This window comes from Stegodyphus dumicola, chromosome 1 (genome assembly GCF_044657685.1).
Source record: "Stegodyphus dumicola isolate Sdum_Otavi_A_Nest chromosome 1, ASM4465768v1".
In the NCBI taxonomy this organism is placed as follows: domain Eukaryota; kingdom Metazoa; phylum Arthropoda; class Arachnida; order Araneae; family Eresidae; genus Stegodyphus; species Stegodyphus dumicola.
This window is the reverse complement of record NC_140768.1, coordinates 197,670,354-197,685,391: the sequence shown is the minus strand read 5'-3', so window position 1 is coordinate 197,685,391 and position 15,038 is coordinate 197,670,354. Positions and strand designations below refer to the sequence as shown.

Below are 15,038 nucleotides of genomic sequence, written 5' to 3'. Positions count from 1 at the left end.
AAAACATTCGGTGGCGGTATTTCTCGAAGGTCTAGAAAACCACTTTCAGCTCTACCCTGTGCCTGAAAGACAAAAAGTTGCCATCGCCACATCAGCACTAAGAGGACAGGACGCGCTATGGTGGAAAAACATAGGCAAATTTTTATTAGGGGAATTTGGAAGCCCGACATATATATTTGAAAATTTCAAAAAATCGTTAGTAAAGGCCTTCCCCATAGTGAAAGATCGCGCACGGCTGGAAGCCGAACTATATAGTTTCTATCAACGGGATACAGCACAATTGACGGACTTTATTTTACGAAAAATCAAGCTAACGGATATGCTGTATGGAAAGAAACCCGATGCGGAGATAATTGAAATAATATTACCAAGATTGTTACCCGCTGTCCAAGACTACTTTGAAATTAGAAACCGAAGCACATTGCAGGAACTTTTCGAATTGGCGGTGAAGTTTCAAAATCGCAGAATAGCGGAAAAAGCGAGAGGAGAAACATATTCTCAAAGTACCCGAAGGAAGGAGGAAACCAAAAATGGAAATCGCTCTTATGGGGGAAAGAACTATCAAGCTAACGCATCGAAACTCGAAGGTCAAGGCCCAAAAAGAAAATTTGAAAATAAACATCCGCGTACCCAGAAGACACAGATTGAAAAGAAAGCTTTAAACGAGTAGAGGGGCCTGTGAAAGGGAGGGTCCAGACCCCGGAAGTTTTAAAAAAACCCTCAAATAGACATTTAAACACGGTCATCGTAAAAAACTCACAGCTACCAATTATACAAGTCCTGGTTGGCGATGTACCAGTAAAAGCCCTCATCGATACAGGAGCAGAAGGAAATTTTATGAGTGAAAATTTCTTCAAAAAGAATTTTTATAGGATACGATTATTTAAAACCAGAAATACGGAAATTATAGCAGCGCAAGGAAAAACATGTCACTGCATCGGGAAATTATCATTAAACTTACAGGTAAAAGAGGAAAATCTCAAAGTATTAATTTTTGTGGTGAAAGACCTACAACACTCTCTTATTTTAGGTATGGACTTTCTAAGGGCCGCAAGGGCCAAATTAAATTTTCAAGATAGTTCCGTGGTGTTGGAGATGGACCAGAAGGTGGTGGAACCGGTGGAGACACCTGAAGTGGACCTTAGCCATCTGAATGACCATGAAAGTAAAGCAATACAGCAAGTGGTGAGTAATTTTTCTCATTTGTTTTCAGGAAAACCAGGAAACTGCCAAATCGTGACTCACAAGATTCAATTAAATGCCGAAAAACCTTGTAGGACTAAACCGTATCGTTATGATAAACAAAAAGACCTAATCATCGAAGAACATATTCAGGAGATGTTAAAGAATAAAATAATAACGCCCATAAATAGTGAGTACGCGAGTCCAGTCGTACTATGTAGGAAAAAGAACGAGTTTCCTCCTTCGGATAAAAGGGCTTGGGGGTTTGCTATTGATTACAGAAAACTAAATAGTATTACCAAATTTCCAGTTTACCCTTTGCCGGTTATAGACGAGATCATTAGACAGATCAAATCGACAAGATATATGTCTACTTTGGACTTAACGTCTGGCTACTATCAAATAGCTATGAGACCCGAAGATATACATAAAACCGCGTTTATAACAAAATCGGGCACTTATGCATTTTTACGCATGCCCTTTGGGTTGTGTGGGGCCCCATCAACATTCCAGAGAGCTATGGACATTGTTCTAAAGCCTGTCCTAGGAAAATCAACTTTAATTTATCTAGATGATATAATTATAACGAGTAGTACGTTGGAACAACACATTAATGACCTCGAACAAGTTTTTAAATTATTAAAAGAGGCCGGTCTTACAATTAACGCCTCAAAATGCAAGTTCGCAACTAAAGAACTTAAATATCTCGGTTATAAAATTTCGCAAAAGGGTATAGAAACGCAAGATTCAAAAATAAAAGCTATTAAGAATTTCCCACCGCCCAACACCGCCAAGAAACTTTCTTCTTTCCTTGGATTATGTGGATTATTCTTACTATCGATCTTTCATAAAAGATTTCGCTAATATTGTTGAACCACTCTTAGTAATCAAAAGAAAAAGGGCTAAATTTACGTGGACAGCGGAAGCTAACACAGCTTTTGAAAGATTAAAAGAAGCGCTTATTAATGCCCCTGTTTTAAAATTCCCTGAGGGGGACGAAAACCTGGAAATTGCAGCAGATGCGTCGGACAGCTACAGAAAGAGAAACATTAGCCGTATTAATGGCTGTACACAAATTTCGAGTTTATTTCGGCAAATCGCCAGTAACAGTCTTTTCGGATCATGCGGCTGTTGGTAGACTTTACTCGGGAAAAACCCTAACGCCCAGGTTAATAAGCTGGGCTTTAAAACTCCAAGAATATAATATCACAATAAAATATAAACCGGGTAAGGAAAACAATGTAGCTGACGCACTTTCTCGTATAAAACTGGACGATGAAGGAAATGAACTTAAATGCGCTGTGTTGACTTCAAAAATTTTAGATTCTAGAGATACGGTTATTACTGAACTGAAAGCTGATCCTGAATTTGGAAATATCTATGCTTATTTGAAAGACCCCGAAAGCTTTGAGCATACAGATATCGATGCGATAAGAAATAGAGCAAAAAACTATGAAATAATAGATAATTTATTATTCTATACGAAAACAACAAACGAAAATCTTGAGTATAAACCAGTCATCCCAGCCTCGCTTCGATTAAGCATTTTGAAGGAGTTGCACGAAGAAAAAACAGCGGGCCACCTCGGGGTCAGAAAGACTATAAAAATGGTAGGCGAGGCGGTATATTTCCCGCAATTAAACAAAATAGTAACGGCGTATGTCAGGTCCTGCAATCAATGTCAGTTAATAAATGATATTAATTACAGCCCGGCCGGGTACTTAAATAGCATTCGCGCTACATTTCCGAATGAAATTTTAGGCATAGATCTTCTTGGTCCCTTCCCCCAGAGCGAGTTAAATAAAAATCGTTTTCTTTTAGTAATAGTAGATCATTTTTCAAAATGGATAGAAATTGTTCCTCTTAAACGCGCGTCAGCTAAAACAGTCGCAGATGCATTCTTACACAGATACATTTTAAAATACGGTGCACCGATAAAAGTCATTAGCGATATCGGAAAGCAATTCATTAGTCAAATATTTGAAAACATATGCAATGGACTTGGCATACGCCATATCAAAATGGTTCCGTATAGACCACAGGCTAACATAGCAGAAAGAGTTAATAAAAACATAGTAAAAATAATTCGCAGTTACGTGAGCACACATCACAAGCGCTGGGATGGCTACATAAATGAATTAGCTTATGCTTTAAAAACGGCACATCATGATACTACGGGAAAAACTCCAGCAGAATTATTTTTAGGCAGAAAGTTAATTACGCCTTTAGATAAATTATTCTTTGTGCAACAAAGAGAGCAGGAGTTTAAACAAAAAGATGTGCAAAAGCTAATTGATCAGGCACTTAAAACCTCGGATACGGCAAGAAATAGGCAGAAACTATATTACGATAGAAAACGCCGTGAAGCAGATTTTAAAGTTGGGGATAAAGTATTGAAGCGGAAATTTTCTTTATCAAGTGCCCCAGACAATTTTATGGCAAAGCTAGCTCCAAAGTTTGAAGGCCCCTATGTAATTCAGGAAATCAAAGGAGTAGTCTTATATCTTAAGAACGAGAGAGGGGAAATCTGTAAAGCAAGTCCCGACCAGGTGAAAAAATACTATAATCCAAATGATTTTGAAATCCTTAAAAGTTTCTTGCAGGACTCAAGTCTAAACGAAATAGAAGATCCAGAGACTACAACAACTATTCCACCTCCCAAGAAACAGAGAACTGAAGAGAGACCTAGCACTTCTACAACCCGGACGTCGGTATCAAAAAGAAAAAATAATTTTCAAACTCCAGCGTTTAAGAAAAACAAAAATACAGATGCACCGGGTAAAGAAACCGTGGTAAAGAGAAAAACACCACCTACAAAGGATAGCAGGAGAAATTACACATCAAGGAAAACGCGCACACGGCCACAGAGTCAGGTGCCAGCAAGGCCGCCGTTCCGGAAACTGAAACGCCAACAGGAGGCACAAAAATACGAGGAACAGAAGAAATTCAAGAAGGACTCCAGATCGGAGGACGTCAAGACCAGCCGTCCCAGGGAGAAACGGAAAGGCCAACAACCAGACGATTACTCTGTCAAGAGGCCAGCATGTAGAGGACGCAAAAGAAAAAGTCAGGTGGACGACACTCGGAGGGCAGTAAGGAGAAGATTAACATCCATGAAACCTCTAACTTGGGCCCAATTCTGCCAAAAACGGATGACGGAGTTTCAAGCATCGAAAACTCAAAGATAAGTTAAAACCTTCTATAAATATTTTTTTCTCTTTTGTTCCGAAATGTTATGCATAAGTACGAAGTTCTATGTTTTGACGAAAGTCAATATGTCTCGGTTGAGACTTAGTTTTGTTTTACTTTATTTAGCTAAGGCAAAAGTATTATTTTCTTTAAGTGTAAAAGCTAAAAACAAGCATTTTCTGTTGGTCGAAAGACTAATTCTGTTATGTTAAAGCCAAAATTTGGCCGAAGATAAAAATAACTTCGTATTCTTGTATTAATAAGAATTTTACTTTCAGTGCCGCCAGCTTGGCGAAGAATGAGTAAAGTAAAAATTTATTTTCTCTTATTCATTTTATGGTAAATTGTAAAAAGCATATGTATTAAACTTTTGTAAATGTATGTAAATCCTTGAATGTTATGTAAAAGTAGAATTTAGTCTAGAAGCATAAAATTGTAGATGCTAAAAGTGAATGCTTAAAAGCAATGAAGTCAAAATTTAAGTATTAAACTGTAAAGTCATGCTTTAGAGCGAAAGCCTGCATGTTTAAAGATGAATGAGGGGGAAGTTAGAATGAATGTGTTTTGTAGGGTTCTCCACCTACATTTGAATTTTTAAGAATATTAAAGTAGCTCATTGAGTTGTAGAATGTCGAGTAAGGTGTGTCTATTTGGTCGTTGAATTCTAACAAATCATGGTGGTTAGAGGAAGTGTTGTAAGACTAAAACACGAATATTCCCGTTTGACACCACACACGGTGGAGAGCCAGGGTAAAGTTAAATTAATGCTTGAAATATTGAATGAATATGAAGTAAGCAATAACTAAGAAAAACGAATCGTTTAAAAACAAAAATTTATTGTGTCAAGAAAGTGTAAATTATAATGTATGTAGAAAGATACTGATACTTATTCCTTCCAGATGCTGGAAGAAAGACCAAGATTGATTGATGAAGTCCAGGAAAAGTTGCTGTAAGAAGAGAGCTTTGTAACGATCAACAGAATTTTAGTATACAAATGGTTACATAAGATATTTTTTTTGTGTAAACGAGGTTCTCGCCAATTAGTTCAGAATTAGAGAAACTTAGAACAGGTCGTTTGTAGGACCTGCTTCCAAGTTTTCCAATTTCTGGCAGCGGCAAATGTAGGGTTTATATTTATTTTAACTAACATTTATTTTAAGTTTAAACTATCTTTTCTGTCAAGCCTTACTTTCCCCTGGAACTGCCAATGCCAGAATATATAAATTTGAGTAGAACGCGCAAGTATTCAAATTATCAGCGGATGTATTATGATTTAAATAGAAGGAAACAAGTTCAGTGTGTGATATTTGCGGTATTGTAAAACGCGGTGAGTTAGTTATTTTAGAGAGCCTCGTAGTTAGAATCTTGTCTTTACTTTCTTTTCAGGTTATTATTTTTATTTGACTGCCAAGTTGGCACAGTCTGTGAGAGTCAAGAGCACGCAATTGTAATTTATTACGTTGAATAAAAAGGGACTTAAACCCTTCACAAGGCTCTATCTTTTATACAAGTTTTCACAGTCACCTCTTGGTTGCGTGCAAGTTGGAGGCGCGCAACGTTATAAGCTAGAAAATGTTCCCCGGAAAAGTAAAGGCCTTTCAAGAAATTTTTCAGGATGCTACTTCAGCCCCTTTCAGTTACTTGCTGATTGATTTACGACCTGAAACAAGCGAAACGCTCCTTCGCACGGGTATCTTTCCTGGAGATAAATACTATGTCTACCAGCCCCGATAGTTCATTTCAGTTTGAGACATCGAATGGGTAACATGTCTTCTCCCATCGTGATCGATTTCGAAGGTTTTCAGTGGACGCCTCATTGTTACATTGTTAAAAAATTAGCTTTTTACTCCGTGCATGAAGGATATCACAGTTGCTGGTCATTTTTACCTCCTCAGTTTTGGAAAACATTATCACGATCTCAGCAAAAGTGTTTTGCTTAGGTCACAAGGAACCGTCATCACATGAATTGGAAGGAGCGTGTATTACCTTATACTCATCTTCGTATTATTTTGCAATATTTGTCATCTATTCACTCTGTCATATACGTGAAAGGATTAGAAAAGAAATTATTTTTAGAAAATTTATGTAGAGACGTCATAAATCTAGACTATCCTAAGATATAGAATTTAAAAAAGAAACGTTCTTTAACATGTTCGATTCATGCAAAAGGATTTAATTGCTGTGCTTTAACCAAAGCGGTTGCATTTGCTACCTATATAAAAGAAAGTGTGCAAGAAAAAGAGCTCATTTGTCATCAGAATGTCTAATCTGAAGGATGTGGATTATCTGAAACTGTTAGGAAAAAGTCGAATAAAAGCAGCTGTACTGAAAAAGTGTCCGAATCATCTCATTAAATCTGTTAGTGAATGTGTTTTAAATCTTCTAAAAGGAAACGTACCCATCACCAAACGCGTCAAAAATCGACTCGTCCCTTTTAAAAGAACTTTGGGGAAATTAGCGGACAAAAAAGTACCTCTTTTTAAGAAAAGACGTCTTTTGGTTCATAATGATGACTGTTTCCTATCTTTCCTGATTCCTGCAGCAGTCAGTGTCTTATCCTCTCTTCTCCATGGAACACAGTAAGAAATTTGTCCTGCTGCGCCTGGATCGTATGCGCCGGTTTGAAGATGAACATTTGAGTGATTTAGATACCCAAATTCAAAACATCTTAAAAAAGAAAATGGACGATGAAGAAAAATCCAAATTGTACATACAAGTTCTGCAAAAGTATGTTACGTTTCCTCATGTAAATGCGTCTGAAAAACAACCGCCTGAACAATTTTCTGAGACAGATGTAGAAAAGGAAATTATTCAGACTGTTTCTGTGAAACAGAAAAGAACGGCACTGAAAATAATAGATTTCTTAAAAGAACATCAGATTTTCCCTGGACACACAATAAAGAACTGATTCTGGACGGTCATGTGTCTTCTGGGTCCAACATTGTTCAACTGATAAACTTTCTGTTGAGAAATAGAATTGAAAGACCTACTGCCTGTGAACAGTTTAAAAATGTACTCAATGTGAATAATTTTCCTCAAGACTTTGTGAAAAACAAACATTTAATGAGTGTAAAAACTACGTATGCTAGATCTAAAAGAAAATCCTCTTCGAAACTATGGCTGAAATTGTATTGAAATGTTCATAATAAAAGTTAATTTCTGATTATTTGTGTTATGTTTTTCTTTGATAAAGTTAATATATAAAATCATTTTTCCTGATTAAACTAATATATACATAATCATAACCATTATTTTCTAAAAAATGTAAAAAAAACTTGCCTTTTATGAAATCCTTTTCAAAAAAAAGAACAACACCATAATTTTCAAACTTTTATTTATTTTTTTTTCTAAATAAGTTTTTACACGCAAATGCATGGTATTGTGCATATGATCTTATTACATACAAACTTTTTTGTACATACCATACATTTTTACAAAAGTTATTTTCAAAAGCCAAATGGTAAGGTGGTAAAATCTGATTGAATCACTCTTTTGTCCAACACAACTTTGTACATTTTTGTTTCGGGTTTATTCGCAACTTTTCTTCTTTTTGGTTCTCGGGTGATTTTGGAGGGGTTGTGCAGAGCTATGACATCCTTTTGGTCCAGACTACATACCAGACTTTTGATGGCTTCAAAATTTAAGAGCTGGGAATTTCGGAAGTTCAATGAAAATCCTCTGACTTTGCAACAAGTTTTCCCAGTGGCCGTCTGGCAGGCATAGTTTTTCAGACCTCCTGAAAAAAATAAATAAAACATGGTGAGAAAAAGAAATAACAGAAAAAATATGCATTCAACATTTTTTTGGTACATATTAAATAAGGAACGTTTTAAAGGTCCTTATCTGACACGAAGGTTTTGATAATATCTCCATCCAATTCGTCTGTAAATTCCCCTAAGAAGTTACCCAAGGGAGGGTCATTGCGACCGTTGGTGATACAGGACGTCTCGACCCAGCTTCTCCATTTCACTGTACAGCTTGAGGCGAGACCAAGCTGTCGTAAACGTCGCTAGAAAAATGTTAGTCGAGGCATCCTACGGCACAAACTCCTTGGCAGACTCCCATTGTATTGCAGCCACCTCAGGCGTGGGCAGAAAGATATCTTTGATCTGAAAAGAATAGAAGAGTCATGAGTTCACAACTCAAAATACATGAATAATAGGTCGAAGTTTATAGATGAATAAAATTGATCAGAAAACTTACTTTTTTGGTAGGATCAGCCATCATCTTATTAAAGTCCGGTACCGTATGTACATAGGTAAGCTGTCCTTTGTTGACGTTTATACCCCATCTGAAAAACAAAATCCAACATAAATCATAACGAATTAAAAAATAAAAATGTTTACAAAAAATTTAAAAACAAAAGAAATCATTTTACCTGCCCCAGAAACTGTTTAGGGCCAATTTGGCAACTTGGCGACGCCCAGGGTTCTTGGAAATCTTTCCTGCGTCCAACTTGACGCCCTCTCTTTCTTCATACTGGCGAATATACTTCAGTCTGACTTCTCCCGTCACACACTCCGAAGGCCATCCGCTACTTTCCTGCTTGATCTTAAGAAAGAGATCAATGTAGGAACGAAACAGAGAAGTAGACGATTCTTTGAAATGACACACTTCGTAAATCCAGAAAATAAAGAATAAATTTCAGTCATGACAAAAGATTTTAAACAAATTTGGGATATGACAAACAATTTAAATAATCTTTGAATACTTATATGTGTGACGCGGTAACCTTTCTTTATCGCCAGCTTGACTTCTTCCGATACCCACGTTCCGACAAGAGCTCTTTCGTCGTCTGTGTGGGTACAGGTAGACTTACACTGTAGAAGGGCGCAAGTCCGACACAGGAGGAACATCAGTTTCTTTCGGCACCGGTATGGAAGAACTGGAAGATATAGGTTCCGGGGAGGAATGACACGGCATTGAATGATGCCAAAGCAGTGTTCTAGATCCCCGAAGCTTTCTGTGATGATTTCCGGATGTCCCACGGGGTAGACGCAGTACTTGTTCAACTGTGAAATAAAATAAAAAGTCAGAAAAATACATCACAAAAAATATACATAAAAATCAGAAAAACATATCATCCATGAAAAGGTTTTAAAATAATAAAAAAGTACGAACCCATGGATAGAGGGATGTGAAATCCACATATTTAGCGTCTCTCTCGTGGAACAATTTGAGGGCATTGGTCCGTCCTCCGAAAAATTACTCGCGAGGATTGAGCCGGTCCCTCAGATGGTGTTGATCCAGGAAAGCTTGGAGATCTGAATTTTCTTCCTTCTGCCGTTGAAACTCGTGCTCCCACATTTCTATGACGTGGGAACCCTGGGCTCGAAGTTTTCGTGTGGCCTCTTCTGTCTTTTCTCTCAAAGTTGCCATGGAAACTCCTTTTAGCGGATGAAACATCCCCGTCATAGCACGAACTACATCCGTGGAAGAAACAGCCCTGAAATAATACATATACATTAATAGTGTTCAATATGTAAATTAAACATTAAAAGTGTAAAATCATTCAAAAGAATCACATAGAAAAAGAATGGTTATATTTTCTTATCTGAAACTGATAGACGGTTTGTGTTGCTTGGCAGAAACCGTCTACCAAGATTCCGGCGATTCTGTGCTCTCCGGAACCGTTCAACGCATGTTGAATGGCAATGCCTTCCGAGGCAGCAACAAAGTCCAACCACCGGATCGAATTAGGGCTGTAATTCGTGAAGTTCACATATCCGTGTGTGGGCACCATGGCCATCGTGTTGGGCTGAATGTGGCCACTCCAATACGTTGCCATACAGGCTGACGCAATGGTCACGTATCTGAAAAGAAGAAAAACAACTTCATGAGCATAATTATTCTATAAGAACATAACTGTAAACATGATCATTATTGTACAAAATAAATTAGAAAATAACTTACTGGAATGGATCTACACCCGCCACATCCAAAAACTGGGCTCGAAATTCCAGGCAGCAACGACGAAGAATATCCACGTCCGATCTATTAAAAGTAAAAATGTTAAAACAATACGAAACATAAAATATAAGAATAAAACAAAATCTTAAATAAATAAGAGCAAAGGAGGGAAAAAATATACCTGCAATAGGCCAGCATCTCTGCTTGGAAGTTAAACACATCCCCCTTGTGTTCTTCGTGCCAGGATAGATCGGGCTGGAGTACTCATGATGTCCGGGCTGTAGTACCGGGCCTCAGGCAGCGGTCCGACATAACTCTGGTTGTCTCGGGAGTTGAAAAGTTGCGGGAAGTATCCTTTCTTCAACTCGGTGAGACGAAGCAGCCCGGCAGCTTGGCCAACGCCATCGGTAGAAAATTTAACGAGTCTATGACCCGAATGTTCAGACTAGGGTGTCTTAAACACATGATCATAGACCCGTTAGGGATCACTTCCAGCGCTGTGCCTTGCTCCAGGAGCCAGGCCATCACGAACTGTCCGTCGAACCTGTAAGTAACAAAAAAAGTATGAATAATATTGAAAAAATAGTCGTACTTAAAAAGCATGTAAACTAAAGTATTTTTAACTTACCCTTTCATGTTATGTGCCACGGCGGTGACGCCCTTATGCTCTGTGGAGAACAGCCAGGCACAGAAATCTTGACATGCCGTGTATCCCGGAAGCACTTTTTCTGTGCCGTCGGCATACTGAGCCACCGCGAAATTTACGAGATGCTCCCCCGAAGACTGATCCGTTTAGAAGTCAAAGAAGATGAGCTTATCCTCGGACTTCTTCGGAGCAACATGACGCAAATAACAACGGTGCTCAGCAGCCATGACAAACTGGCCGCAAGACGGACATTTGGTGGTTCCACACTTGTGAAGCTCTTTAGGGCACTTTCGGCGCTGAATCACTTGGCAGCATTCCCTGCACTGGTACATCTATAATGACAATTAATTTTTTTTAAACATAACCATTTTGAGAAAATTATATGATAAATAACTTTGGTCATTAAGATATATTTTCAATACACTTACCCTGTCGCAAAGTGAAAACTCTTGGTTTCCAGTAAGGGCTTTGTGTGCTTCAAAGCAGACATCGGATCGGCAGAGACGGTCGCAAGCCTGACATCGTTGGGGCTGGCCCGGAAAGCAGTCGGTCTTCAGACATATGGGACAGGCATTGGCACATCGATGTTCTTCCGGGTGTTCATAGGGCTTTTCACAAGTAACCTCTCTCTTCCTTTATAGACCACCTAAAACATAGATAAAAGTTTTCTCTTAAATTCCAAAATCAAACCCTTTAGACATTTTTAACATCGAAACGAATCGCATATATAATGTTAGTCATCTAAAAATTACTTGTGCATTAAGCATCTAAACTAATTACATGCCTAATCATCTGAAAATTCATTGTGCATTTCATTTTAACATCAAAACGAATTGCATATAAAAATAATCTAAACAAGTTAATGTAACCTAAAAGTAAAAATTTTCACAAGTTATATTTTTAATATCTAAACAGAAAAACTTTTCCCTAAATCGAATAATCTAAAACTTTCGATTTTATACACCCTAAATTTTGAATATATAAACAAATTTCCTACATGCATGCATTTTATGCGTGAATATGCATAAAATATAATCTTAAAAGTTAAAGTAGTCTAAAGAATTCACTAGGCATTTTTATAAGGCATATTTTTAACGTCTAAAGAAATAGCATGCATGCATAAAATATAAAAGAATCTAAAAATTCCACCATGCGTTTTTACAAGTTATCTTTTTTTTTAAATCAAAGCTAATTGCTTACATGCATAAAATATAAAGTTAATCTAACAATTTAAAGTAAAAGTAAAGATCCATGTTATATTTTGAACTTCTAAAGGAAAAACTTTTCTCTAAAAATAAATTCCAAAATCGAACAATTTAGAAAAAGAAAACATTCAGTTTTCCCCCCATTATATTTTTAACGTAGAAACTAATTAAAAGTATTCTGAAAAGATAAAGTTCTCTGAAAATAAAAATTCATCGTGCTTTCAGTTTTTATCCTTTACATTTTAACATAGAGAAACGAATTGTATGCATGCATGCATTTTATGCGAACATTCATAAAACGTAAAGTTAATCTAAATATTTAGTGCAATCTAAAATTGCGCCATGCGTTTTCACAAGATATATTTTTAACATGGAAACAAAATGATCCTAAACTATGAAGGTAGCTACTCTCAATTTTTTTTTCAGTTCATTAATATTGAAAACTTTTTTCGAAAAATTATTCACGTACTCAAATAAATTTTTACCATGTAGCCACAAATTATAAAAGAACTAAAACTAAGTTACGGTTTTCAAAACATGCAAAAATTTTAGATAAGTGTGAACATTTAAAACAAATTTGAAAACAGAAATATCTTGAGACAAAAATAATGACTTACCCGGTTCAAATTATCCGAAGAAAAGACTGCAATTTGAGTATCCAGGTGGTCTTCAAAGATGGCAATCTCTGTAAATGTGCAGGGTCTAGAGGCACATTCGCAGCCATATGAAGTTCTTTAGCACGATTCAAGAGAGCTGGCCGACGACGATCTCGCATGGCATTGATGGCAGTCGTGTCCTTGTTCAAATGCGTTAATGCATAAACAATTGCTTTGGCACAACACAGTCCTTCGTCGTCATAGGGAATAGCCAAGATGGATTGTTTTCTTAATCTATCCATGGAGATGTTGATCACTTTTCTGTTTCCACCGGCACCCACAGGTCGTCTAATAGTGATCACGTCCACCGAGAACCCTGTATCCAGCTCGATCTTGTCTTTGGACTGCAACACTTTCATGACGGCAGCCAAAATTTTTCAACTGTAAGGGTGGAAACTACCATCAGGTACGTGCTAATCGATTTATCCAATCCTTCTGCTGGATGCAAAACCGGATGAGGTCTGATGGGCCCAGATTAGCTGTAGTTCGACGAATGAGCTGCTCAAACAATTCCCGGACGATATCTGGAATTCGGACCATCGGGATGCCTTGTACATCCTGAGGCAGTCGTTCCATATCTATACTGGCCCGGAAGGTAATTTCCTCGCCTTGGTACTTGTGATTTCTACGACGAGTACTTTTCTGTGAGAACAATCGCCTCATCAATCTGGAAAGTAAAAATAAAAATTAAGTTCTCGGTAATAATCAAACACTTTAAAAAATACATTATTTTAATAAATCATGCAAAAAAAAAAAAAAAAAAAAGAAAAATATATAACGATCGTTCATCGGAACCAGCCATATACATAGGGCCATGAGCTGATGACAGAGAAGTCTAAAAATAAATAAATAAAAATAAACATATTCATTTTTAGTAATAAGAAAAAATATTCTAACAGAATCTAAAAATGCTGAAATACTTACCTCGAATCCGGAACCCACTTGATAATACAAGGGCAGAACCAGGGGATTTTCCATGAATATTTGATCAACTTCATCTAATAACTATCCAAATAAAAAAGAATACACTTAAAATACCTTTAGATAGAAATAAAATACATAATGAAAATACGGTGTAAAATAATTTAAACTTACATCGTCATCCGAATCGTGGAAAGGACAATCAGAATCTTCAAATAACACCTAACAATTAAAAATTAGAATAAATAACGTATTCAAAAAAAATTCGTGTTTAAAAATAGTAATCTAAAACCAAATAGAAGCGAAAATATACTTACATTAGATGCAGAATAAATTTGCTTGGCAGACATCGTGTAGAAAAACGAAATGGCGGAAAAAAAAAAAATCGTAGAAAGTCAAAAGTAAAGTTCACTCAGCAGCAACCAGAGTAGAAATGATTGCAGTCAGTTCAGTTATCTGATTTAGACAGCATTTAGCAGCCCACTGCTTTAACTACCTGTCGTGGTATTGCCCTAAGGCTTGGAAAAATGAGAATAAGGCGGTAACCGCCGCACCTCTATAGGCGGAGCTAGAATAGTACATGAGTACACAATGAAATTTAGAAGTGCATCTGGGAAACCTGTTAGAGCTGGCAACAAAATATGAAAATATATTAAGTTATGTAGTAAGCTAAATATGAACAATCATAATTAAATCACTAATACTTCGAATTTCATAAATTAAATCAAATGACACTTGCCAGGCTGAATTGCAATGAGTTCTACCCAGTGGGTGTGGCTTGAAACGTCGTGGGTCGGCGGCAGTTACGGCAGGAGTCACCCTCACGTAAACTGACCTCGGCCTTGAATCATATCTTTACTGCTGGCTTTAGCTACTAGGAGCTCTTACCAGTATATTATCATTTTACCATAGGCCATAAAGTTAAAAATTTAAGAGGTGTATTTAAAATACACCGCGCCCGAAGGCGAGATCAATAAATGAGAGAACTCATAAAATAAGTTTTGCTAAGTTGCATATCATGGCATAGCATGGGTGATTATATACGTAAATGGTGGCGAGAAGCGAAATGAAATTCTAAGCTTCTGCGTGAGTCAAGAAGAGCAGGAGCACGTGATCAGCGTCCGGCATTTAGATTGGTCGAGGAGTCAGAGTTCGAAAAATGAAGTTTTTGTAGTTTTTGGCAATAAATAAAGTTCGAACATAGTAAAAGCAACATCTATTTGTGAATTTAAGAGTCTTATGTCTTTTGAAACACTTGAAAATCTTCTAAACTTGCGATATAATCATTAAATGAATAGGAAACTGTAAAAGGTGAAAATGAGGTCATGT

At 37.0% G+C, this 15,038-nt stretch overlaps 1 protein-coding gene across 1 annotated transcript; it reads right to left on the bottom strand.

Moving 5' to 3' along the window:
- Positions 1 to 7,701: 7,701 nt before the first annotated feature.
- On the bottom strand, positions 7,702 to 13,456 carry LOC118200234 (uncharacterized). Its single transcript, XM_085811573.1, has 9 exons — positions 12,750 to 13,456; positions 11,356 to 11,573; positions 10,910 to 11,259; positions 10,463 to 10,825; positions 10,285 to 10,365; positions 9,493 to 10,184; positions 8,750 to 9,383; positions 8,575 to 8,662; positions 7,702 to 8,480 (listed from the first exon to the last, which is right to left on the bottom strand). Exons 4-6 carry the CDS (start codon positions 10,477 to 10,479, stop codon positions 9,893 to 9,895), a joined length of 390 nt encoding a protein of 129 aa, XP_085667699.1. The 5' UTR covers positions 10,480 to 10,825; positions 10,910 to 11,259; positions 11,356 to 11,573; positions 12,750 to 13,456; the 3' UTR covers positions 7,702 to 8,480; positions 8,575 to 8,662; positions 8,750 to 9,383; positions 9,493 to 9,892.
- Between the last annotated feature and the right edge of the window lie 1,582 nt (positions 13,457 to 15,038).

What these genes read in the sequence shown, in the direction of transcription:
- LOC118200234 (XM_085811573.1), bottom strand. An exon ending in GCGGGTGTAGATCCATTCCA is followed by an intron (nt 10,185 to 10,284) that starts GTAAGTTATTTT and finishes TCTTCTTTTCAG; the next exon opens with ATACGTGACCATTGCGTCAG.